Consider the following 26,698-nt stretch of genomic DNA (forward strand, 5'->3'; position numbering starts at 1 on the left):
CGTCTGGTTGCTCTGGGCCTGCCCTCATTTACCCTTGCTGGGTAAGTCCATCAGACCTTGCTGGTCTGCACCATTGCCAATCTTCACTCCACACGAGACTTGCGGCTGCCAAGGCTTGTTGGCTCCAATCCGGGTGCTGAAACTGTCGACAGCTGCAGACGTTGTGGGACCTCCCGAATCCAGCTGCTGGTCATCGTCGAACCTTCCTGGACCTCGTGAGCGAAGAGACAAAACACCATCAACGACCTGAAGAGACGCGACAGCTGTGGTCATCCATCTTGCTGGCTACCGGTCACTGGCAAGTGACTCTGAACTATGTCCCCTCAATTTCTAGGTCTTCTGCAACTCCAATCCATCTTCAGATTCCAGCGGACACCTCTCCAGTCGTCTCAAGCAGCAAGTCTTCAAGGATCTCCATTGAAAACAGCATCGCGACCCGACACCAAAGGACACCTATGCACCCGGCTTCCCTGGGTGAGGTAACTTGTGCACTCCGGTGCCCAAGTGTGTGTTGGCTCTCGAAATACTTACCCTGTAAGTTGCTTGCTTGTTGACTTTTGCGAAGTGCCCTAAAACTCTAAAATACAAACCGCGACATTTGCCATTGAAACGCATTGAAAACCCGCGTGTGTGTTCACACACTGCACGCGTCTCCCGTGGGCTTGTTACTTACCTGCTAACACTGCAGAAGTGAAGCCCCAGCGATTCCCAAGGCCCTAGGCCTCTTCATTTTGCAAGTCGAGTTTGTTACACCATTTTTTTAGTATATGGTCTGGTACGCCCCTAGAGAACTGTTGATCTTTTGAATGTTTACCTGGCTCTAATCTCATAAAGAGATTAGTAGAGTATATTTAGAAATAAATACATATATATTTGATATATATACCTGTGTGGTGTCTTTTCATTTGGTAATTCAAGAGATTATAAGGTAAAACAAGCTGCTTTACATTCCTCAGAGACTTAGCCTGAAGGCTGCTCTCCACAGCTACCACTAGGATAGCTTTCTTTAAAGGTTGTCTTAAACCTATCTACCACAAGAGTCGAATTGGACTGGTGCAAGGTGGCCACTATAACTAGTGACCAGCATATGCCAGGCCAACTTCTCACACTCAGTTAATGACTATCACTTGAACTACCACTGATGGTCATGCTGTAAACTGTTTTCAGTAAATATGGCGGGTTGTACTATTCGAGTTTCAGAGGGAGGGACCATGCATCAACTTTTAAATAAAGGACAGAAGGATTGCGTGAGGTGTCTGAGGAACATTAATATTGAAACTACAGTTTATGAACCTGTTTTGGGGGAGAGGGAATGAAGTGTGAACATGTTGTCAGTTGTTGACATGTTGTCCTGGACCATGGGAGTGACCAGCCTCTGGTGGATTGGTTTGGTCATGACCCAGGTGAGAACAAAGTGCTTCTGTGTGTATCCAACGAAATGTAGGTGTGCTCTGCTCGAACGAGGACTGGAGGGATTTGTGTTCTGTTACTTCAGATTTGGAGCTTCTTGTCTTGGAAGGATTCTGAGCACATGTGATCCTGGGGAGGACACGCCATGGGCAGCTTCAGATTTGGAGCTTCTTGTCTTGGAAGGATTCTGAGCACATGAGATCTTAGTGAGGACGCACCATGGGAGGCTTCAGGTTTGAAGCTTTGTCTCTTGGAAGGATTCTGAGCACATGTGATCCTGGTGAGGACACGTCATGGGCAGCTTCAGATTTGAAGCTTCTTGTCTAGGAAGGATTCTGTGCACATGTGATCCTGGTGAGGACACACCATTGGCAGCTTCTGATTTGGAGCTTCTTGTTTTGGAAGGATTCTGAGCACATGAGATTTTAGTGAGGACGCACCATGGGAGGCTTCAGGTTTGAAGCTTCGTCTCTTGGAAGGTTTCTGAGCACATGAGATCTTAGTGAGGACGCACCATGGGCCGCTTCAGATTTTAAACTTCTTGTGTTTGAAGGATTTTGACCCATGAGATCCTTGTAAGGACACACCATGGGTGGCTTCAGATTTGGAGCTTCTTGTTTTGGAAGGATTCTGCGCACATGAGATCTTAATGAGGACACGCCATGGCAGCTTAAGATTTGAAGCTTTGTCTCTTGGAAGGATTCTGAGCACATCAGATCCTGGTGAGGAGCTGCCATGGGCAGCTTCAGATTTGAAGCTTCGTCTCTTGGAAAGATTCTGGGCACATGAGATCCTGGTGAGGAGGCGCCATGGCGGCTTGAGATTTAGAACTTCTTCTCTAGAAAGGAATCCTAGCCCATAAGATCCTGGTGAGGACGCGCCATGGGCGGCTTTAGATTTGAAGCTTCTTCTCTAGGAAGAATTCTGAGCCCATGAGATCCTAGTGAGGATGTACCATGGGCGGCTTCAGATTTGAAGCTTCTTGTCTTGGAAGGATTCTGAGCCAATGAGATCCTGATGAGGACGCGCCATGGGCGGCTTCAGATTTGAAGCTTTGTTCCTTGGATGGATTCTGAGCCAATGAGATCCTAGTAAGGATGCGCCATGGGTGGCTTCAGACTTGGAACTTCTTGTCTTGAAAGGATTCTGGGCAAATGAGATCCTAGTGAGGACGCGCCATGGGCGGCTTCAGATTTGAAGCTTCTTGTCTTTGAAGATTTCTGAGTGCATGAGATCATGGTGACGACGCGCCATGGGCGGCTTCACATTCGAACCTTCATCTCTTGGAAGGATTCTGAGCCTATGAGATCCTGGTGAGGACGCGCCATGGTGGCTTCAGATTTGAAGATTCATCTCTTGGAAGGATTCTGAGCACATGGGATCCTGGTGAGGAGGCGCCATGCACGGCTTCAGATTTGAAGCTTTGTTTCTTGGAAGGATTGTGAACACTTGAGATCCTAGTGAGGACGTGCCATGGGTCGCTTCAGATTTTGAGCTTTTGTCTTGGATGGATTCTGGGCACATAAGATCCTGGTGAGGACGCGCCATGTGTGGCTTCAGATTTGAAGCTTCTTCTCTTGGAAGGATTCTGAGCACATGAGATCCTAGTGAGGAAGCGCCATGGGCGGCTTCAGATTTGAGGCTTGTTGTCTTTAAAGGATTCTGGGCACATGAGATCCTGGTGAGGACGCACCATGGGGGGCTTCAGATTTGAAGCTTTGTCTCATGGAAGGATTCTAAGCACATGAGATCCTGGTGAGGACGTGCCATAGGCAGCTTCAGATTTTAAGCTTCGTCTCTTGGAAGGATTCTGGGCACAAGGGATCCTAGGGGCATATGTATCAACCGATTTTGTATCCGCAAACGCTGCGAATCGCAAAAAAACAGAGTTTGCGAATACAAAATCGCAAAAATAGATGTATGAGGTATTTCAGCCTCGCAATCTAAAGGAATCGCTAAATTTGCGATTTCTTAAGTTTGCGTAAGCATTGAAGAAATCGCAAATTGCGATTTCTTAAATGCAATGTAACACGCACCCAAGTTGTGCGATTTCTCCTTAAGAAATCGCAAATTACCACCAACATCAAGTTGGTGGTAAATTGCGATTTCTTTGAAATATGCACTTTTTTGCATATTTCAAAGTGCCATGTGGTGCACATACATGCCCTTAGGGCATGTATGTGCGCCATATGTGCACAGATGCTGATTTCAGGGGTGCATCAGGGTGTCATCATGACACCCTTGCCCCTTTGAAATTATTCACAATTTGCGATTAGCAAATAGCAAATTGCAAATTGAGAAGGACTTCCCATTCATTGCTATGGGCCTCCTGGCCCATAGGAATGAATGGGAAGGTATTCCTTAATTGCGATTTCGCAATTTGCTAATCGCAATTAAGGAATTTTAAGAAATCGCAAAAGTTGTGCAATTTTTTAAATACATCCCGTTTTGCAATTCTCAAATAGCGATTCTCAAAAAATCGCTATTTGAGAATCGCAAATGGAGATGTTGATACATATGCTCCCTAGTGAGAACACGCCAGGGGCGGCAGCAGATTTGCAACTTCTTCACTGGGAAGGATTCTGAGCCCATGAGATCCTGGTGAGGACACGCCATGGGCGGCTTCAGATTTGAAGCTTTTTGTCTTGGAAGGATTCTGAGCCCATGAGATCCTGGTGAGGACACGCCATGGGTGGCTTCAGATTTGAAGCTTTTTGTCTTGGAAGGATTCTGGGCACATGAGATTTTAGTGATGGCATGCCATGGGCGGCTTCAGATTTGAAGCTTCGTCTCTTGGAAGGATTCTGAGCACATGAGATCCTAGTGAGGACGCGCCATGGGCGGCTTTAGATTTGAAGCTTCGTCTCTTGGAAGGATTTTGGGCACAGTAGATCCTAGTGAGGACACGCCACGGGTGGCTTCACATTTGAAGCTTCTCCTCTTGGAAGAATTCTGAGCATATGAGATGCTAGTGAGGACGTGCCCTGGGCAGCTTCAGATTTGGAACTTCTGTCTTGGAAGGATTCTGGTCACATGAGATCCTGGTGAGGGCACGCCATGTGTGGCTTCTGATTTGAAGCTTCTTGTCTTGGAAGGATTCTGGGCACAAGATATACTAGTGAGGACGCTTCATGGCTGGCTTTAGATTTGGAGATTCTTGTCTTGGAAGGATGCTGAGCACGATATCCTAGTGAGGACGCATCATGAGCGGCATTTGAACCTATCCAAGAACATGCGCAGCAATGCAAAGCGCTTAGGAGGGTTCTGTCTAGCAGATCATTCTAGCTGGATTGGATTATATGATTTTATGAGGTGTTGTTTGCTACTTCAGTGACAAAATGTCATCAAATCAAAAGACCTATTGAACTATATGAATATACCTTTTTTCCAAAAACTGGAAATGTATTGAGAGGTAAACAAACTAGAATCAATCAATCAGTCGGGGGTTTTAAAGTGCACCACTCACCCAAGAGGGTCTCAAGTCGCTGGGGGGGGTGAGTGCAAGCATCTCCGTAGGTCATTCTAAGAGCCAGATCTTGAGGTCCTTTCTGAATTGGTGCGGTGTCGGGCTCTATGGGATGCGGTGGGGGAGTTTATTTAAGGTCTTGGCTGCGAAGTGGGAGCAGGATCTGCCAACCACTCTGTTCCTGTAGAAGCATAGGACGGTAGCTAGGGCAAGATCGGCAGAGTGGAGGTTTCTCTCGGTGGCGTGGAAGGAGATTTGTCTGTTGAGCTATTGGTGTCCGGTGTTATGGAGGGCTTTGTAGGCATGTGTGAGCAGTTTGAAGACTATTCTCCTTTCGACTGGGAGCCATTGGAGGCTGCGGCAGTTTTGGGTGATGTGGGCATGTCGTGGAATGTCGAGGATAAGTCTGGCTGCGGTGTTCTCGACGGTCTGGAGTTTGTGGAGGAGTTTTTTGTTGATTCCAGCATAGAGGGCGATTCCGTAGTCCCGTCTGCTAGTGATGAGTGCGTGGGTGACAGTCTTCCTGGCATGGGGGGGCCCGTTTGAATATCTTACAAAGTATGCAGAGGGTGTTGAAGCAAGTAGATGACACAGCTTTGATCTGACGGCCCATGGTGAGTGAAGAGTCAAGCATGATGCTGAGGTTGTGTGTGTGGTCCGTTGGGGTGGGTGTGTTTTTGAGGGCACCAGCTGTTGTCCCATGCAGAAGGGTTGGAGCCGAGGATGAGGACTTCTGTTTTCTCTGAGTTGAGCTTCAGGCATCTGCTGCTCATCCAGGTTGCGACGTCTTTCATTCATTCTTGGAAACTGTGCCTAGTGATGTTGGGTTCCTTGGTGAGGATGAGTTGGGTGTTGTCGGCGTATGAGACTATGTTGAGTTAATTTTTTCTGACGATGGTTGCGAGGGGGGCCATGTAGACATTGAAGAGTGTGGGGCTGAGGGAGAATCCTTGGGGTATGCCCCATCTGATCTCTGTTGATTCGGAGAGGAAGGGCGGGAGTCTTATTCCTTGTGTTCTGCCCGTGAGGAAAGATCAAATCCAGTCTCAGGCTGTTCCTTGGATGCTGGCATCGTGGAGCCTGGAGGCTAGTGTGCAGTGGGAGATGGTGTCGAAGGCTGCTGATAGGTCCAGGAGGATGAGGGCTGCTGTGTGGCCTTGTTCGAGAATGGCACGGTTGTCGATGGTGGAGGATATGAGGGCGGTCTTGGTGCTGTGGTTGCTGTGGAATCAAGATTGAGAGGTGTCTAGGATGTTGTTGGTTTCTTGAAGTGTGCTAGCTGGGTGTTAATGGCTTTTTCAATGCCTTTGGCAGTAAAAGGGAGCAGTGAGATGGGCCTAAAGTTCTTGAGATCTGTCGGATCTGTTGGATCTGCGGAGGGCTTCTTTAGGAGGGGTTTGACTTCGGCGTGTTTCCAGTCACCTGGGAATGTGGCGATCTTGAGGGAGCAGTTGATAGTTCAATGTAGTTTGGGTGCAATGGTGGTGGCAGCCCTGTGGATGATGTGCAGCGGGCAGGGGTCAGTGGGTGCTCCGGAATGAATGCTTTTCATTGCTTTGCGATGTCTTCTGTTGTGAGAGGGGTCCAGGTGAGGAGGATCTGTTGTCTGTTGGATGGCGTCGATGGGGGTGGTGGTGAGGCGGTGCCGTGGTCTTGGTCATCAAAGTTGTCATAGAGCGTCTTGATTTTGAGGTGGAAAAAGGAGCCAAGTTTGTTGAAGAGGTCTTGGGAGGGAGGGATGTCGGATGTTTCGCTGTTGGGTCTGGGGAATTCTTGTATGAGGGCAAGGAGTTCCATGGAGTTCTGGGAGTTGGAGAGGATTCTGTCTTAGATGAAGTTTCTCTTCGTTGACTTGATGAGTTGGTGGTGTGCTGTGGTGGCAGCCTTGTAGGCGGAGCGTGCTTCCAGGGTTTTGCTGTTTCTCCACTTTTTCTCCAGTCGTCGGCAAGAGCGCATGGAGTCTTGGTGGTCTGTAGGGAACCTGGTGGCTTTCGTGTTGTATGTATCGTGGTGTTCTGGAGGTCGAGAGTGTTGGAGCAGTTGGTGATCCATTGGTGGAGGTTGCTCGCTGCTGTGTTGGCATCTGTAGTAGTTGGGGGAGGATTGCAGCTGAGGGTGGAGGTGAGGTGTTCTTCGGAAACTTTGTTCCAGCTTCTACATGGGGGGAAGGTGTGCGCTTGTGTGCAGTGGATTTCATGAAGGAGAAATAGATGCAGTGGTGGTCTGTCCAGAACGGTTCCGTGTTGTTAGCTGAAGTGAATGGCATTTCCTCCGGCGAAGTGTGTGTCCTGCTGTGTGAGTGAGACAAGTTGCTTCAGTCCTATGTTGGTGAGGTTCTCCAAGAGGGCGGGGGTGTTGTGATCGCTGTGCTTGTCTAGGTGGAAGTTCACGTCTCCGAGCAGTATGTAGTCGGTGGAGGCGAGGGCGTGAGGAGCGAAGTGGTCTATGATGACATTGGTGAAAGGGTTACGGGGTCCGAGAGGTCTGTAGGCGTGTGTTCCGCGGAGCGTCGTTATAGGGTTGGGCTGGATCTGGAAGTGGATGTGTTCCATGAGGGCTGAGGCATCATCCGAGTTGGAGGTTGTTAGTCAGAGGGAGCTTTTATAGATGATGGTGAGGCCTCTTTCTGGGCAGTTGGGGCGGTCCTTCCTCAGGATCCTGTATCTGTCAGTGATGATGGTTGCTATGTTGGCGGTGGAGCTGGCATTGGTCCTGGTCTCTCTGAGGAAGGTGACGTCGGGCGAGTGAGTTTTGAGGAGGTCCCAGATTTCTATGGCGTATCTGTGCAGGTAGCGTACGTTGAGGAGGATGCAGCTCAGAGGCTTGTGTACCGTGGTGTCCAGTGGGTTGGGGGTGGCTGCCTGGGTCTGGAGTTGGGTGAAGGTGCATGGCAGTGTCGGCAGGAGATCGGGTCATGGGTGTTGCTCAGCGTGGAGAGCTGGCAGTTGTTGTTGCGTCCAGGGTTGTAGTCGTGGAGAGTGCTGGGGTCGTAGCAGTGGGGGCTCGGGGGACCAGGGTTCCTGGCACTGGTCGCAGTCGGGTCATGTACGGGCACAGAGGGGCTTGCCTTTGGCGCGACTTTGGTGCGCCAACGGCCTACATTAAGTAGGGGTCGGGGATGGTGAGCAGCTGCGAGGTAGGAGGTGGGAACATGCTGCGGGAGAGGGGGCCGCGGGGGCAGCAGTGGCAGGGAAAAGGCAACAAAAAAGGCAAAACAGAAAAAGACAGAAAGAGGCAAAAGAGAAAAGGCAGAAGAGAAAAGGCAGAAGAGAAAAAGGATGACACCCATAGAGCGGACTAGCAGAAGAGCAGGCTCTTCCACTGGACCACCAGGGATGAGGAGCAGGCAGGAGCCGGCGGGGGGAGCAGGGCCTCGAACACCTACCTGAACATCAAGTTGGCGCTAAGGGCAGTGCCTTAACGGTGGAGCAGCGTGAGGGGACAGCAGTGACTCCGACCAGGAGGTCAATCTATTACTCAATGTTCTCTAATAGGCTTATATTATATAATATGCAAATTTATATTGTAGCATGGTAACATTGCTGATACAGATTGCAAAGAAATAACTAAAAACAAGATGGTTTTCTGTTTTTGACCATCTCATCGTTCAAAAATAAATACCAAATTACAGAAAGCCAATTGTATAAAGGAAAAAACACGTTTTGATAATGTTGCTGGCTGTTGTTTCAGGGAGATGTTTATGCATTTTTAATATTAATATTAGAATTGTAAGGACTGCTTAACGTTGGGCGACTTATTAAACCCCACTGTTTATCCTAAATCAAAAAAGCGAGTTGTCTCTAAAATGTGTGAGTAGTCAGTCAGAAACATGTGAAAAACAGGTTTTAAGAATGCTTCTCTTTGCAGGCTTACAAATGCGTGAGCTTAATTTACATATGTGAGAAATGTGCCTCTCCGTTCCTAAGGATTGTTGTGTTTAAAACAAATTATATATATGTATGTATCTGACGTCATCAGCAGAGGATTGCGGTCGCGTGAGTTATAGTTGCCTGCACTAACTATAACGGGGGAATTTCAATGGTTTTTCACGAGTGAAATGTCCAGCTAACTATAACATGTGTGAAACCTATGGTTTTTTAAGTGAATTTGCAAGGTTTTTTAAATGCTACTTCCTAACTATAACGTGTGTGAAACCTATGGTTTTTTCAGTGAATTTGTACGTTTTTTTAAATGCTAAATTATGGGTTTTTTTTTTTAAGGTTTTTCACCGTGCGCGTACCGTACGCGCGCGGTGCGCTTCGCGCACCGCGCGCCCACGTTACGCAGTTCGCTGAATTTTTCCGTTTCTACCGTACGCGCACGCTGCGCGTACTCCGCGATTTTTCGCAAAAAAATTAAAGGAAATTTTGGCCTTTGGGGTTCCTTCTGGGACCCCCTGACAAAGGCTAGGGGGTCAGGAACTGTCCACCATGCCCCCTTTTCACGTTCTCCACCTTTGTTTTTCACCCCCTCAGACTGCGAGAGACAAAATGGCGGCCGACACTTCCTGGTTTCGACCGATTAGAATGTTTACTAAGATCTAACAACCAATCAGAATCGCGCTCGCGCACTGCAGCGTGTGCGTACGGTAAGTTTTACCGTACGCGCACGGTGCGCGCTTATAGATATATATATTGATTTAAATGCTATTTTCTCAGGAAATACTGAACAGATTTACACCAGACCTGCAAGAGGCACATCCCTGACCTGAGGACTACCTCTCTGCCAAATTTCAAGTAATTCTGTTCAGCCGTTCGGGCTGTAGCTTGGACTAAAGGTCCTATGGAAAAATGCATGGGGAAAACACGTTTTGGGACCCCCCCCTTTTTCTCAGCCCCCGCTTGACGAATCCCCCCGAGACTTTCAGGGAAGGAGCGGAGCGGAGCGCCCCACCTATTTTGAAAATTTCGCGAGGATTCGTCAATCGGCGCCAAAGTTATTCCAAATAGAATGTTGCGGATTTCCTATGGAAACACGGTCCTAACTATAACTATATATATATATATATATATCCCAAAAATTGGCCAGCAATTGAGGCCGCACAATACTGCGAAGAAGGAAACATCCTTATATATGGGAAACAGGCCGCTTCCAATTCCGTAATACATCCTGTGGCCTGACGCGTTTCGATGGACTTTCACCATCTCTTCAGAGGCCTCGTGAGCAGGAAAAAGTTACGTGCATGACTCGACGCCCCTCGCATTCTTAAGTACACAGTACCTTAATTGGCCTCCGGTGTGCCGATATTGTTGCATTCTGGGCAGCGTAGTCAATTTAAGCACCATTTATCCCCTCCAGTGGGTTACATGCCCACGATTGCTTGCAGGATAAATGTTTGTAAAGCACTCCATTAGGCTTCCTGAATTGGAGTATGCCTGTTTAAAATTACAAATCGCAGTACCGTTTACAGGGGGAAGACGCCCCCTGCCCGCATCCACAAACTTCTTAGGATGGTGCGATCCCTCTGCGGCCTGGAACCGCCGCATTAATATATCCTAAAAATTGCCCAGCAATTGAGGCCACACAATACTGCGAAGAAGGAAACATCCTTATATCTATATATATATATTTTATCTACTGGCGGTCGCCAGTAGATAGTTTTAGTTAGGACCGAGTTCCCATAGGAAATCTGAAAATTCTATTTTGAATAGCTTTGGCGCCGGTTGACGAATCCTCGCGAAATGTTCAAAACTAATGGGGCGCTCCGCTCAGCTCCTACCCTGAAAGTCTCGGGGTGATTCGTCAAGTGGGGGCTGAGAAAAAATGGGGGTCCCAAAACGCGTTTTCCCCATGCATTTTCCCATAGGACCTTTAGTCGAAGGTACAGCCCGAACGGCTGAACAGAATTACTTTAAATTTGGCAAAGAGGTAGTCCTCAGGTCAGGCATGTGCCTTTTGCATATATGGTGTCAATCTGTTCAGTAGTTCCTGAGAAAATTGCAGTTAAAAGTACATAAATATCTATATGCGCGCACGGTGCTCGCACGGTGCGCGCACCAAATGTGCACGAGCGTAATTCTGGTAGAAGTCCTAGTGAAATCGACTCTACTAGAGATGAACAACTCGCTTAGGTAATGCATGGTCCTAGTGAAATTGACTCTACCAGAGATGGGCAACTCGCTTAGGTAATGCATGGTTCTAGTGAAATTGACTCTACTAGAGATGGACAACTTGCTTAGGTAATGCATGGTCCTAGTGAAATCGACTCTACTAGAGACGGACAACTGGCTTAGGTAATGCATGGTCCTAGTGAAATTGACTCCACTAGAGACGGACAACTGGCTTAGGTAATGCATGGTCCTAGTGAAATCGACTCCACTAGAGACGGACAACTGGCTTAGGTAATGCATGGTCCTAGTGAAATCGACTCCACTAGAGACGGACAACTCGCTTAGGTGATGCATGGTCCTAGTGAAATCGACTCTACCAGAGACGGACAACTCGCTTAGGTAATGCATGGTTCTAGTGAAATCGACTCTACTAGAGATGGACAACTTGCTTAGGTAATGCATGGTCATAGAGAAATCGACTCCACTAGAGACGGACAACTGGCTTAGGTAATGCATAGACCTAGAGAAATCGACTCCACTAGAAATGGACAACTTGCTTAGGTAATGCATGGTCCTAGTGAAATCGACTCCACTAGAGACGGACAACTCGCTTAGGTAATGCATGGACCGAGAGAAATCGACTCTACTAGAGATGGACAACTCGCTTAGGTAACGCATGGACCTAGAGAAATCGACTCCACTAGAGATGGACAACTCGCCTAGGTAATGCATGGTCCTAGTGAAATCGACTCTACTAGAGATGGACAACTCGCTTAGGTAATGCATGGTCCTAGTGAAATCGACTCTACCAGAGATGGACAACTCGCTTAGGTAATGCATGGTCCTAGTGAAATCGACTCTACCAGAGATGGACAACTCGCTTAGGTAATGCATGGTCCTAGTGAAATCGACTCTACTAGAGATGGACAACTCGCTTAGGTAACGCATGGACCTAGAGAAATCGACTCCACTAGAGATGGACAACTCGCCTAGGTAATGCATGGTCCTAGTGAAATCGACTCTACTAGAGATGGACAACTCGCTTAGGTAATGCATGGTCCTAGTGAAATCGACTCTACCAGAGATGGACAACTCGCTTAGGTAATGCATGGTCCTAGTGAAATCGACTCTACCAGAGATGGACAACTCGCTTAGGTAATGCATGGTCCTAGTGAAATCGACTCTACTAGAGATGGACAACTCGCTTAGGTAATGCATTGTCCTAGTGAAATCGACTCCACTAGAGATGGACAACTCGCTCATCTGGTTTTTGGTCTTAGTGAAATCACCTCCAGGAGACACTGCGGATTGGCTCACCAATGTTCTCATTGTGTTGCTTTACTTTGTCTTCTAGCATTCTAATGTGGCTTGGGTCTATCCCACACTCTACAAAATTTTTAAATAAATAAAATAATAACTAACTGCTCTAAACAAATTAGGTTAGGATTTGATCTATCCACAGCCATGTAAGAAAGGAAAGACTTTGCAACTGCAAAACTGCACAAATGAGCAGCACAACTCAAGTTTCCTATGAATTTAAAATACATTTTTCTCACGGAAAAATGCAGAAAAAGACAATGAAATCAGGAACAAATGTAAAAACAATATGGTATTCAAAACCATAGAGCTCAGGGACATAAAACTGACGTGGCACTGTCCCACTGAGCTCGCTTTATGTGGAGCCAATGGCCTGAGCCTGAGGGTAGGGGTCTTAGATTGGCTTCTCTTAATTTGAGTTCTTGGACATCTTGTCAGTGAAATGCCCCCTTTTGAACGGCTCTTTCGAACGAAGTGTATTTCCAATATTGCCTGACTCCATCTTACCAAAGGGCCTCTTTTTTTCCATGGCTCCTACCTTCTGCCACCAGAGTGGATTCCTCGGACTTGGCTGGCAGCATCTCATAGTTCTCCGATGATATGTTGATGATGCTGGAGACATAGATGCCAATGTCTGCCAGCATGGCCAGCACCTGAGGCTGGTAGAAGCCGAGGACGATGATGTAATGTTGGGCACCGTCATCTGGCTCGTCATCTGTCAAAGAAAATCATATAATGAACATCCTCACTCGTCAGTGAGTAGAAGACATTTACGCATGCAGCAATATCACTGGGGGTCTCAACATGATATCCTACACAGGTGAAACCCAACTCATCCTCTCGCTCTCAGAAGACCCCTGCACCACCAGGACCAACTTCCACAACTGCATGGCGAGCGTTGCCGACTGGATGAGAACCAACTGCCTGAAGCTCAACAAGTACAAGGTTGCAAGTGCAGATTTTTGGGAACAACAAGTCTCCATGGTGCAACGCCTGGTGTCCCTCTGAACTCGGACCCACATCAACAGACCCCGCCTGCAACCTTGGCATCATCATGGATAGCAAGCTCACCATGAAATGCCAGATCACGCACTCTCCTCCACCTGCTTCCACACCCTCTGCATGCTCTAAAAGATCTTCAGGCGGCTCCCGTCAACACCAGGAAAGCCTTCACCCAAGCCCTAGTCACCAGCCTGCTGGACGACAGCAACGTGCTCTATGCAGGACTCCACCCAACTCCAGCCGATACAGAACTCACCTGCCAGACTCTTCCTTGACCTCCTCAAACGGACCCACATCACCCCCATTGCAAGAACCTCCACTGACTCCCCGTCCAGAAAAGATGCCAATTCAAGATGCTTACATACGCCTACAAGGCCCTCCACAACCACGGACCAGCGTACATCAATTAGCGCCTGAACTTCCACCAACCCTCCAGACCCCTGCGCTCTGCCGCCGTCACTCCCACCCCCACCAACACTCCTCTCCTACCTCACTACCAGGTCTTGGAACATCTGCCTTTCTTCCTGAATTCAGGGAAGGACTCAAGACCTGGCTGTTCAACGGATCCCACAAGAACCCAGTGCCTGCATACCCTCACAGCTGAATCCACATTGATTGATTGATTGATTGACACCATAGCATGGCCAGCCACGCAGGTGCCAGAGAGCTGGATGCAGCCAGATGCTCAAGATGGCTACTGAGTCCATAGATTGGTGAATTTACAGAGCGCAAGGCATTTATTTCATGCACACAATCTTAGTGGTCGGCCAGGATCCGACGCCCTGGGATCTAGACTGGATTCCCTTGACTGGGGGATCTGTAGACAATCTCCACCCTTCTTCATCTTCCCCCAGCGCCTACAGTGATACTTTGGTCTAGATCTCATACAGGATTGTCTGTCTCTATCCTGTAGGGACGTGGTCCACTGAAATGTGCACGAGTTACAAGGGAAAAGGGTCATCTGTGCACTTTTTGAAATGTGCTCAGTGCTTGTGCAAGGTGTGTCACATGCGGAGGTTGCACACATCCAAAGCATGACATGTAGCAAGAATGGCGGTGGAGGGAGGGCTGGGGCAGCCACGTTACCTTTCTTTTCAGGGGTCTTAGTGCTGCGGACTCACAAAGACGAGCTGAAGCCACGTAAAATGTGGAGCAGAACTTTAAAAGTGTCACAAAAAACCAAGAATAAATGGGAATGCCAAGGGCAGGCGGTGCACGCGACCTGCACTCAGAAGGCAGTGACCTCACGTGACTTACCACCATTTACCTTTCTCTACCTGGTCATGGTATGGATCAGACACTTTGCATCTTTTTGTGATGTGGCATCTCTTTCTCAAGGAGATATGCAGCTAAACCAAAGCACCCAAGACTAGTCATCAGACATCAACAATAGCCCTATCTCTCTATCTCCCCCTCTCTCCCTCTCTCGCCGTGTCTATTTCTTTCTCTAACTCTCTCTCTCACTCAGTCTCTCTCTCTCTGACTCTCTTTCTCTTTCTCTCCCTCTCTTTCTCTTCCTCTCTCTCTCCTTCCCCTGTCACTCTTTCTCTCCCTCTCTCACTCCCTCCGTCTCTCTCCTTTTCTCTCTATCCCCTTCTCTTTCTACCACTCTCTCACTCCCTTTCTCTCTCTCTCTCTCTCTCTCTCCCTCTTTCTCTCTCAAACCTCCGTCTCTCTCACTCTCACTCTTTCTCCCTCTGTCTCTCTCTCTCTCCTTCTCTGTCTCTCTCTCTCTCCCCCGCTGTCTCTCCCTGTCCTCTCTGTCTCTCCTTTTCTCTCTTCCTCTCTCTCTTTCTTTTTTTTCTCCCCCCGCTCCCTCTCCCTCTGTCTCTCTGTCTCTCTCCCTCTCACTCTCTCTCTACCTCTCTTTCCCTCTCTCGTTCTCTCTCCCCCCTCTCTCTTTCCCTCTCTCTCTCTCCCTCGGCCTGTCTCTCTCAGTCTCTGTCTGCCTGTCTGTCTCTCTCTCTCTCTCTCTCTCTCCCTCTCTCTGCACCACTCTCTGTCTCTCTCCCTCTCCCTCTCTCTCACTCTCTCTCTCACACTCCCTTTCTCTCTCCCTATTTCTCTCTCAAACCTCCCCCTCTCTCTCTCTCTCGCGCGCTCTCTCTCTCTCTCCCTGTCTCTCTCTCTCTGTGTCTCTCTTTCTCTCTCCTTCTCTGTCTCTCTCTCTTTCTCTCTCTCTCCCGCTGTGTCTCTCTTCTCTCTCTCCCTCTCTCCTGCTATCTCTCTCCTTTTCTCTCAGCCTCTCGCACTCCCTCGCCCTCTCTTCCTGTGTGTGTCTCTCTCTCTCACTGTCTCTCCCTCTCTCTTTCCCTCTCTAGTTCTCTCCCCTCTCTTTTTCCCTCTCTCTCTCTCTCTCCCTCTGTCTCTCCCTCTCTCTCTCTCTCTCTTTCTCCCTATCTCTCTCTCTCTCTCCCTCTCCCTCTCTCCCTCTCCCTCTCTCGGTTTTTCTCTCTCTAACCTCCTCTTCTCTCTCTCTCTCTCTCTCTCTCTCTCTCACTCTCTCTCTCTCTCTCCCCCTCTGTCTCTCTCTCTCCCCCCTCTCTCTCTCTTCGTCTTCCTCTGTCTCTCACTGTCTCCCTACCTCTCTCTTTCTCTTCCCCTCTCTAGTTCTCTTTCCTCTCTCTTTCCCTCCCTCTCTCTCAGTCTCTCCCTCTCTCTCTCCCTCTCTCTCTCTCCCCCTCTCTCTCTCTCTCTCGCCCTCTGTCTCTCTCTCTCTCTCCCTATTTCTCTCTCAAACCTCCCCCCTCTCTCTCTCGCGCTCTCTCTCTCTCCCTGTCTCTCTCTCTGTGTCTCTCTCTTTCTCTCTCCTCTGTCTCTCTCTCTTTCTCCCGCTGTCTCTCTCGTCTCTCTCTCCCTCTCTCCTGCTATATCTCTCCTTTTCTCTCTCCCTCGCTCTCTCTTCCTCTGTCTCTCTCTCTCACTGTCTCTGTCTCTCTCTTTCCCTCTCTAGTTCTCTTTCCTCTCTTTTTCCCTCTCTCCCTCCCTCTGTCTCTCCCTCTCTCTCTCTCTCTCCCTCTCTCTATCTATATCTCTCTCCCTCTCCCTCTCCCTCTCTCCCTCTCCCTCTCTCTCTTTTTCTCACTCTAACCTCCTCTCCCCCTCTCTCTCTCTCCCCCCTCTGTCTCTCTCTCTCCCCTCTCTCTCTCTTCGTCTTCCTCTGCCTCTCACTGTCTCCCTACCTCTCTTTCTCTTCCCCTCTCTAGTTCTCTTTCCTCTCTCTTTCCCTCCCTCTCTCTCAGTCTCTCCCCCTCTCTCTCTCTCTCTCTCTCTCCCTCGCTCTCTCTCCCCCTCTCTCTCTCTCTTCCTCTGTCTCTCACTCTCTTTCTACCTCTCGCTTTCTCTTTTCCTCTCTCGTTCTCTCTCCCCCCTCTCTCTCTCTTTCCCTCTCCCCCCTCTCTCTCTCTTTCCCTCTCTCTCTCTCTGTCCCTCTGTCTCTCACTCTCTCTCTCTCTCTCTCTCTCTCTCTCTCTCTCTCTCTCTCTCTCTCCCTCTTTCCCTCTCTCTCTCCCCTGCTCGTCCGGTTAGATGAACACCTTACATCCCTGGGTCTCTCCCTGGCTGTAAATGTCTCTGACGTGGCTGTCCCTTGAACCAGGAGCACATACGGCCCAGCCTGGCACTCCCCACCACTCATCCCCTTGACTTCTAACTTGGAAAGACCCCTCTGGCTTCCTTTGCTTCCTGCTAATCCTGAAGCCCAACAGATTAGGAATGCCTTGAGTACTTACTGGCTGGGTTCCCACATCCGGGTCCTCAGATCTGAGGCGCACTCATCACCCGAGATTGGTTGTCCATCAAGTAAGGCCCTCCATGTAACTCTGCCCCCATGAGGGGCACCATAGAGGCCACTTCCTGGAACCCCTACTCCCTGACCTTCAGCTGTAGCCGAGGGTTTGGGGCGGGTTGCAGGAATGGGGCCCGGAGATCCCTTTGGAGCGATACATAGTATTCCTGTGCCCTTAACAGGACTTTGCATCTCTGGCTCTGCCTCGCCTCAGTCCCACTCTTGAGGACAGAGACGGCTCTACCTCGCCTCAGCCCCACTCTTGAGGACAGACCTGGCTCTACCTCGCCTCAGCCCCACTCTTGAGGACAGACCCAGCTCTACCTCGCCTCAGTCCCACTCTTGAGGACAGACCCGGCTCTACCTCGCCTCAGTCCCACTCTTGAGGGCAGACCTGGCTCCACCTCGCCTCAGCCCCACTCTTGAGGACAGACCCGGCTCTACCTCACCTCAGTCCCACTCTTGAGGACAGACCCGGCTCTACCTCGCCTCAGCCCCACTCTTGAGGACAGACCTGGCTCTACCTCGCCTCAGCCCCACTCTTGAGGACAGACCCAGCTCTACCTCGCCTCAGTCCCACTCTTGAGGACAGACCCGGCTCTACCTCGCCTCAGTCCCACTCTTGAGGACAGAGACAGCTCTACCTCGCCTCAGCCTCACTCTTGAGGACAGATTCGGCTCTACCTCACCTCAGTCCCACTCTTGAGGACAGACCCGGCTCTACCTCGCCTCAGTCCCACTCTTGAGGACAGACCCGGCTCTACCTCGCCTCAGTCCCACTCTTGAGGACAGACCTGGCTCTACCTCGCCTCAGCCCCACTCTTGAGGACAGACCCGGCTCTACCTCGCCTCAGCCCCACTCTTGAGGACAGACCCGGCTCTACCTCGCCTCAGTCCCACTCTTGAGGACACACCTGGCTCTACCTCGCCTCAGTCCCACTCTTGAGGACAGACCCGGCTCTACCTCGCCTCAGTCCCACTCTTGAGGACAGACCTGGCTGTTCCTCGCCTCAGTCCCACTCTTGAGGACAGACCCGGCTCTGCCTCGCCTCAGCCCCACTCTTGAGGACAGACCCAGCTCTACCTCGCCTCAGCCACACTCTTGAGGACAGACCTAGGACTTCTTCAGGAACAAAAGACCAAAGCACTGGGTCCTCAAAGTGACAAAACAACCCGACAGTGGCAAAGCATTGGTCATCCAGATCCCTTCACGAAACAGATCCTACAGCAAAGATACTCCTAGAAACTCCCTGCAACCAGGGGCCAAGGCTGCTCCCTCGACAACTCTCAAACTGTGATGTGAACATGGCTGAGTGGAAGGCCTCGGTGCAGCTTTTCAAATGTCACCAGAGAAGCCACCTGGCCATCTGCCCCGGGGGCAAAAGTCCCTGGTGCAATGACCCACGGCCCTCACATGTGTTACTTTCACAGCCCTCACATGTGTTACTTCCACGGTCCAGGGTCAGACTGATTTGCATATGGCCATGTCTGAACTGGGGTGGCGGAGTGAGCTAAAGAATGATGATGGATTAAACCCAGATCAGTTGACTGGGGGTGAGTGCTTGCAATGTTCAACACTCCGTCCATCATCCCCTTTGATTTTGATTACTTCCACGGCCCTCACATGTTGAGTTATTTCCATGGCCCCCACATGTTGAGTTACTTCCATTGCCCTCACTTGTTACTTCCATGGCCCTCACATGTTACTTCCATGGCCCTCACATGTTGAGTTACTTTCACGGCCCTCACTTGTTACTTCCATGGCCCTCACATGTTGAGTTACTTTCACGGCCCTCACTTGTCGACTGGATTCCAAGACCCTCACATGTTGAGTTACTTCCATGGCCCTCACAGAAGGTGTTGGACTCCAGGTGGAGCAGTGCCCACTTGGATAGGGGATCCCGTCCAGGTGGAGCAGTGCCTACTTGGATAGGTGCTCCGTCCAGAAGGAGCAGTGCTTACTTGGATAGGGGCTCCCGTGCAGGAGGACCAGTGCCAACTTGGATAGGTACTCCAGTCCAGGAGGAGCAATGCCAACTTGGATAGATGCTCCCGTTCAGGAGGAGTAGTGCCTACTTGGATAGGTGCTCCAGTCCAGGATGAGCAGTGCCTACTTGGATAGGTGCTCCTATCGAGGAGGTGCAAAGCCTACTTGAATAGGTGCTCCAGTCCAGGTAGAGCAGTGCCTACATGGATAGGGGTACAAATCCAGGTGTAGCAGTGCCTACTTGGATAGGGTCTCCCGCCCAGGTGGAGCAGGGCCTACTTGGATAGGTGCTCCCGTCCAGGAGGAGCAGTGCCTACTTGGATAGGTGTTCCAGTCCAGGAAGAGCAGTGCCTTCTTCGATAGGTGCTCCAGTCTAGGTGAAGCAGTGCCTATTTGGATAAGTGCTCACATCTAGGAGGAGCACAGCCTACATGGATAGGTGCTCAAATCCAGGAGGAGCAGTGCCTAATTGGATAGGTGCTCCCGTATAGGAGGAGCTTTGCCCACTTAGATTGGTGCTCCCGTCTAAGAGGAGCAGTGCCCACTTGGATAGGTGCTCCCCTCCAGGAGGAGCAGTGCCTACTTGGATAGGTGCTGCCGTCCAGGCGGAGCAGTGCCTACTTGAATAGGTGCTCCGTCCAGAAGGAGCAGTGCCTACTTGGATAGAGGCTCCCGTGCAGGAGGACCAGTGCCAACTTGGATAGGTACTACAGTCCAGGAGGAGCAATGCCAACTTGGATAGGTGCTCACATCTCGGAGGACCAGTGCCTACTTGGATGGGTGTTCCCGTCTACGAGGAGCAATGTCTACTTGGATAGCTGCTCCAGTCCAGGATGAGCAGTGCCTACTTGGATAGGGGCTCCGGCCCAGGAGCAGCAGTGCCTACTTGAATAGGTGCTCCCGTCTAGGAGGAGCAGTGCCCACTTGGATAGGTGCTCCCATCCAGGAGGAGCGGTGCCTACTTGGATAAGTGTACCAGTCCAGAAAGAGCAGTGCCTGCTTAGATAGGTGTCCTAATCCCAGAGGAGCAGTGCCCACTTGGATAGGTGCTCCAGTCCAGTAGGAGCAGTGCCTACTCAGATAGGTGCTCCCATCCAGGAGGAGCAGTGCCTACTTGGATAGGTGCTCCTGTCCAGGAAGAGCAGTGCCTACTTGGATAGGGGCTCCCATCTAGGAGAACCAGTGCCTACTTGGATAGGTGTACCCGGACAGGGGGAGCAGTGCCTAATTGGATAGGTGGAGCAGGTGGATAAGAGGAGCAGAGCCGACATGGATAGGTGCTCCAATCCAGGAGGAGCAGTGCCTACTTGTATGGGTGATTCCATCCAGGAAGAGCAGTGCCTACTTGGAAAGTTGCTCCCGTCCAGGTAGAACAGTGCCTATTTGGATCAGTGCTCCAGTCTAAGAGGAGAATAGCCGACATGGATAGGTGCTCCAATCCAGGAGGAGCAGTACCTACTTGGATTGGTGCTCCCATCTAAGAGGAGCAGTGCCCACTTGGATAGGTGATCCTGTCTAGGAGGAGCAGTGCCTACTTGGATAGGTGCTTCTGTCCAGGAGGAACAGTACCTACTAGGATAGGTGCTCCTGTCCAGGAGGAGCAGTGCCTACTTGGATAGGGGCTCCCATCTAGGAGAACCAGTGCCTACTTGGATAGGTGTACCCGGACAGGTGGAGCAGTGCCTAATTGGATAGGTGGTCCTGTCCAGGAGGAGAAGAGCCAACTTGGATCGGTGCTCCCGTCTAGGAGGAGCAATGCCTACTTGGATAGTTGCTCCAGTCGAGGGTGAACAGTGCCTACTTGGATAAGGGCTCAGGTCCAGGAGCAGCAGTGCCTATTTGGATGGGTGCTCCGGTCAAGGAGGAGCAGTGAGTGCCTACATGTATAGGTGCTCCAGTCCAGGAGAAGCAGTGCCTACATGAATAGGTGCTTCCGTCTAGGAGGAGCAGTGCCCACTTGGATAGGTTCTCCTGTCCAGGAGGAGCGGTGCCTACTTTGATAAGTGTACCAGTCCAGGAGGAGCAGTGCCTGCTTAGATAGGTGTCCTAATCCCAGAGGAGCAGTGCCCACTTGGATGGGTGATCCAGTACACTAGGAGCAGTGCCTACTCATGAGCTCCTGTTCAGGAGGAGCAGTGCCTACTTGGATAGGTGCTCCTGTCCAGGAGGAGCAGTGTCTACTTGGATAGGTGCTCGAGTCCAGAAGGAGCACTGCCTAGTCATATAGGTGTACCAGGCCAGGAGGCGCAGTGCTTACTTGGATAGGGTCTCCCGTCCAGGTGGAGCAGTGCCTACTTGGAAGGGTGCTCCCATCCACGAGGAGCAGTGCCTACTTAGATAGATGCTTCAGTCCACGAGGAGCAGCGCCTACTTGGACAGGTGCTCCTGTCTAGGAGGAGCAGAGCCTACATGGATAGGTACTCCAATCAAGGAGGTGCAGGGCCTACTTGGATAGGTTCTTCCCTCCAGGAGAAGCAGTGCCTACTTGGATAGGTGCTCCTGTCCAGGAATGAGCAGTGCCAACTTGGATGGGTGCTCCCATCTAGGAGTAGCAATGCCTACTTGTATAGTTGCTCCAGTCCAGGATGAGCAGTGCCTATTTGGATAGGGGCTCCGGTGCAGGAGGAGCAGTGCCTACATGGATAGGTGCTCCAGTCCTGGAGGAGCAGAGCCTACTTGAATAGGCGTCCCCATCTAGGAGGAGCAGTGCCCACTTGGATAGGTGCTCCAGTCCAGGATGAGCAATGCCTACTTGCATAGGTGGTCCCCTCTAGGAGGAGCAATGCCTACTTTGATAGGGGTACCAGTCCAGGTGGAGCAGTGCCTACTTGGATAGGTGCTCCACTCCAGGAGGAGCCGTGCCTACTTGGAAGGGGCTCCGGTCCAGGAGGAGCAGTGCCTACATGGATAGGTGCTCCAGTCCAGGAGGAGCAGTGCCTACATGGAGAGGTGCTCCAGTCCAGGAGGAGCAGTGCCTACTTGAATAGGTGCTCCCATCCAGGTGGAGCAGTGCCTACTTGGATAGGTGCTCCCATCTAGGAGTAGCAATGCCTACTTGTATAGTTGCTCCAGTCCAGGATGAGCAGTGCCTATTTGGATAGGGGCTTCGGTCCAGGAGGAGCAGTGCCTACATGGATAGATGCTCCAGTCCACGAGGAGCAGAGCCTACTTGGATAGGTGTATCAGTCCAGGGGGAGCAGTGCCTAATTGGATAGGTGCTCCAGTCCAGTAGGAGCAGTGCCTACTCAGGTGCTCCCATCCAGGAGGAGCAGTGCCGCCAAGAAGACCGCCTTCAAGGACTGCCTAGACAACATCGCACAAAACACCAAAGAGCTCTTCAGCATCGTGAAATAACTCTCTAACCCCAGCTCCAACACCAATGACATCCCGCCATCTCAAGAGCTGTGCGACTCCCTGGCCACCTTCTTCCACCGCAAGATCACCGACATCCACGACAGCTTCAACTCCGAGGACTCACATCTCGGAGGACCAGTGCCTACTTGGATGGGTGTTCCCGTCTAGGAGGAGCAATGCCTACTTGGATAGCTGCTCCAGTCCAGGATGAGCAGTGCCTACTTGGATAGGGGCTCCGGCCCAGGAGCAGCAGTGCCTACTTGAATAGGTGCTCCCGTCTATGAGGAGCAGTGCCCACTTGGATAGGTGCTCCCATCCAGGAGGAGCGGTGCCTACTTGGATAAGTGTACCAGTCCAGAAAGAGCAGTGCCTGCTTAGATAGGTGTCCTAATCCCAGAGGAGCAGTGCCCACTTGGATAGGTGCTCCAGTCCAGTAGGAGCAGTGCCTACTCAGATAGGTGCTCCCATCCAGGAGGAGCAGTGCCTACTTGGATAGGTGCTCCTGTCCAGGAAGAGCAGTGCCTACTTGGATAGGGGCTCCCATCTAGGAGAACCAGTGCCTACTTGGATAGGTGTACCCGGACAGGGGGAGCAGTGCCTAATTGGATAGGTGGAGCAGGTGGATAAGAGGAGCAGAGCCGACATGGATAGGTGCTCCAATCCAGGAGGAGCAGTGCCTACTTGTATGGGTGATTCCATCCAGGAAGAGCAGTGCCTACTTGGAAAGTTGCTCCCGTCCAGGTAGAACAGTGCCGATTTGGATCGGTGCTCCAGTCTAAGAGGAGAATAGCCGACATGGATAGGTGCTCCAATCCAGGAGGAGCGGGGCCTACTTGGAAAGGTGCTCCCGTCAAGTAGGAGCAGTACCTACTTGGATTGGTGCTCCCATCTAAGAGGAGCAGTGCCCACTTGGATAGGTGATCCTGTCTAGGAGGAGCAGTGCCTACTTGGATAGGTGCTTCTGTCCAGGAGGAACAGTACCTACTTGGATAGGTGCTCCTGTCCAAGAGGAGCAGTGCCTACTTGGATAGGGGCTCCCATCTAGGAGAACCAGTGCCTACTTGGATAGGTGTACCCGGACAGGTGGAGCAGTGCCTAATTGGATAGGTGGTCCTGTCCAGGAGGAGAAGAGCCAACTTGGATCGGTGCTCCCGTCTAGGAGGAGCAATGCCTACTTGGATAGTTGCTCCAGTCGAGGGTGAACAGTGCCTACTTGGATAAGGGCTCAGGTCCAGGAGGAGCAGTGAGTGCCTACATGTATAGGTGCTCCAGTCCAGGAGAAGCAGTGCCTACATGAATAGGTGCTTCCGTCTAGGAGGAGCAGTGCCCACTTGGATAGGTTCTCCTGTCCAGGAGGAGCGGTGCTTACTTGGATAGGGTCTCCCGTCCAGGTGGAGCAGTGCCTACTTGGAAGGGTGCTCCCGTCCACGAGGAGCAGTGCCTACTTGGATAGATGCTTCAGTCCACGAGGAGCAGCGCCTACTTGGATAGGTGCTCCTGTCTAGGAGGAGCAGAGCCTACATGGATAGGTACTCCAATCCAGGAGGTGCAGGGCCTACTTGGATAGGTTCTTCCCTCCAGGAGAAGCAGTGCCTACTTGGATAGGTGCTCCTGTCCAGGAATGAGCAGTGCCAACTTGGATGGGTGCACCCATCTAGGAGTAGCAATGCCTACTTGTATAGTTGCTCCAGTCCAGGATGAGCAGTGCCTATTTGGATAGGGGCTCCGGTGCAGGAGGAGCAGTGCCTACATGGATAGGTGCTCCAGTCCAGGAGGAGCAGAGCCTACTTGAATAGGCGTCCCCATCTAGGAGGAGCAGTGCCCACTTGGATAGGTGCTCCAGTCCAGGATGAGCAATGCCTACTTGCATAGGTGGTCCCCTCTAGGAGGAGCAATGCCTACTTTGATAGGGGTACCAGTCCAGGTGGAGCAGTGCCTACTTGGATAGGTGCTCCACTCCAGGAGGAGCAGTGCCTACTTGGAAGGGTGCTCCCGTCCACGAGGAGCAGTGCCTACTTGAATAGATGCTCCAGTCCACGAGGAGCAGAGCCTACATGGATAGGTGCTCCACTCCAGGTGGAGCAGTGCCTACTTGGATGGGTCCTCCCATCTAGGAGGAGCAGTGCCTACTTGGATAGGTGCTCCCATCTAGGAGTAGCAATGCCTACTTGTATAGTTGCTCCAGTCCAGGATGAGCAGTGCTTATTTGGATACGGGCTCCGGTCCAGGAGGAGCAGTGCCTACATGGATAGGTGCTCCAGTCCAGGAGGAGCAGTGCCTACATGGATAGGTGCTCCAGTCCAGGAGGAGCAGTGCCTACTTGAATAGGTGCTCCCATCCAGGTGGAGCAGTGCCTACTTGGATAGGTGCTCCCATCTAGGAGTAGCAATGCCTACTTGTATAGTTGCTCCAGTCCAGGATGAGCAGTGCCTATTTGGATAGGGGCTTCGGTCCAGGAGGAGCAGTGCCTACATGGATAGGTGCTCCAGTCCAGGAGGACCAGAGCCTACTTGGATAGGTGTATCAGTCCAGGGGGAGCAGTGCCTACTCAGGTGCTCCCATCCAGGAGGAGCAGTGCCGCCAAGAAGACCGCCTTCAAGGACTGCCTAGACAACATCGCACAAAACACCAAAGAGCTCTTCAGCATCGTGAAATAACTCTCTAACCCCAGCTCCAACACCAACGACATCCCGCCATCTCAAGAGCTGTACGACTCCCTGGCCACCTTCTTCCACCGCAAGATCACCGACATCCACGACAGCTTCAACTCCGACCCCCCCGCACCCACCACCGAGTCCACCACCCCTGCGACTACCATTCGCACCAGTCGCCTGACCGTCTGGTCCAGCGTCAGCGTCGAAGACACCATCAAAACCATGAACTCCATCCACTCCGGATCCCCATCGGACCCCTGCCCTCACCACGTCTTCAACAAAGCCAGCGCAACCATCACGCCCCACCTCTGGAAAACAATCAACTGTTCCTTCGAGACAGCAACCTTCCCAGAAAGCTGGAAGCACGCCGAGATCACCGCCCTTCTGAAGAAGCCCAATGCGGACCCCAAGGACCTCAAGAACTTCCGGCCCATCTCCCTGCTCCCTTTCCCGGCAAAAGTGATCGAGAAGATTGTCAACAAACAGCTGACCCGCTACCTCGAAGTTAACAACATCCTGGACCCTTCCCAATCCGGTATTCGCAGCAACCACAGCACCGAGACTGCCCTCATCGCCACCACTGACGACATCCAGACCCTGATGGACAAAGGAGAAACAGCCGCCCTCATCCTCCTGGACCAATCAGCAGCCTTTGACACGGTCTGCCACCGCACTCTATCAGCACGCCTCCATGACGCCGGTATCCAAGAGAAGGCCCTGGCCTGGACCACATCCTTCCTCTCCGGCAGAACCCAGAGCATCCGCCTCCCACCCTTCCGCTCCAAAACCACCAAGATCATCTGCGGCGTCCCACAGGGATCCTCCCTCAGCCCGACGCTGTTCAATATCTACATGGCCCCCCTCGCCCACGTCGCACGACAACACAACCTCAACATCATCTCCTACGCCGACGACTCCCAGCTGATCATATCCCTCACCGAAGATCCCCACACCGCCAAAGCTAACCTCCACAGAGGAATGAAGGCCGTAGCCGACTGGATGAAGGACAGCAGACTGAAGCTGAACTCAGACAAGACAGAGGTCCTCATTCTCGGACCCACCCCATCAGCCTGGGACGACTCTTGGTGGCCCACGTCACTAGGCACAGCCCCGGAACCCACGGACCACGCACGCACGCAACCTGGGGGTAATCCTCGACTCTACACTCTCCATGACCAGGCAAGTCAACGCCGTCTCCGAGTCCTGCTTCAACACCCTCCGTATGCTCCGCAGGATCTTCAAATGGATCCCCCTCGACACGAGAAAAACCGTTACCCAGGCCCTCATCACCAACAGACTCGACTACGGGAACGCCCTCTACTCAGGAACTACAAACAAGCTCCTGAGACGACTCCAACGGATCCAGAACGCCTCGGCCTGACTCATCCTCGACGTCCCCCGCCGCAGCCACATCACACTCCACCTGAGAGGCCTGCACTGGCTCCCCGTCAACAAAAGGATCACCTTCAAGCTCCTGATCCACGCACACAAAGCACTACACAACACCGGACCCACCTACCTCAACAACCGACTCAGCTTCCACACCCCCACCCGAAGCCTCCGCTCAGCCAACCTCGCCCTCGCCACAGTCCCTCGCATCCGAAAAACCACCGCCGGCGGCAGATCCTTCTCCTACCTCGCCGCCAAGACCATGAGCACTCTCCCCACCAT

The 26,698-nt window shown here is 51.5% G+C and overlaps 1 protein-coding gene across 1 annotated transcript in view; it reads right to left on the reverse strand.

Moving 5' to 3' along the window:
• Positions 1 to 26,698, reverse strand: part of SPAG17 (sperm associated antigen 17) — a 1,802,643-nt gene that overhangs the window by 1,200,856 nt on the left and 575,089 nt on the right. Inside the window, exon 6 of the mRNA XM_085620708.1 lies at positions 12,782 to 12,958. Within this exon, the coding sequence (XP_085476834.1) occupies positions 12,782 to 12,958 (177 nt within the window). The remainder of the gene's footprint in view (positions 1 to 12,781; positions 12,959 to 26,698) is intronic.

The sequence above is a fragment of the Triturus cristatus genome, chromosome 8, assembly GCF_964204655.1.
Source record: "Triturus cristatus chromosome 8, aTriCri1.1, whole genome shotgun sequence".
Taxonomy (NCBI): domain Eukaryota; kingdom Metazoa; phylum Chordata; class Amphibia; order Caudata; family Salamandridae; genus Triturus; species Triturus cristatus.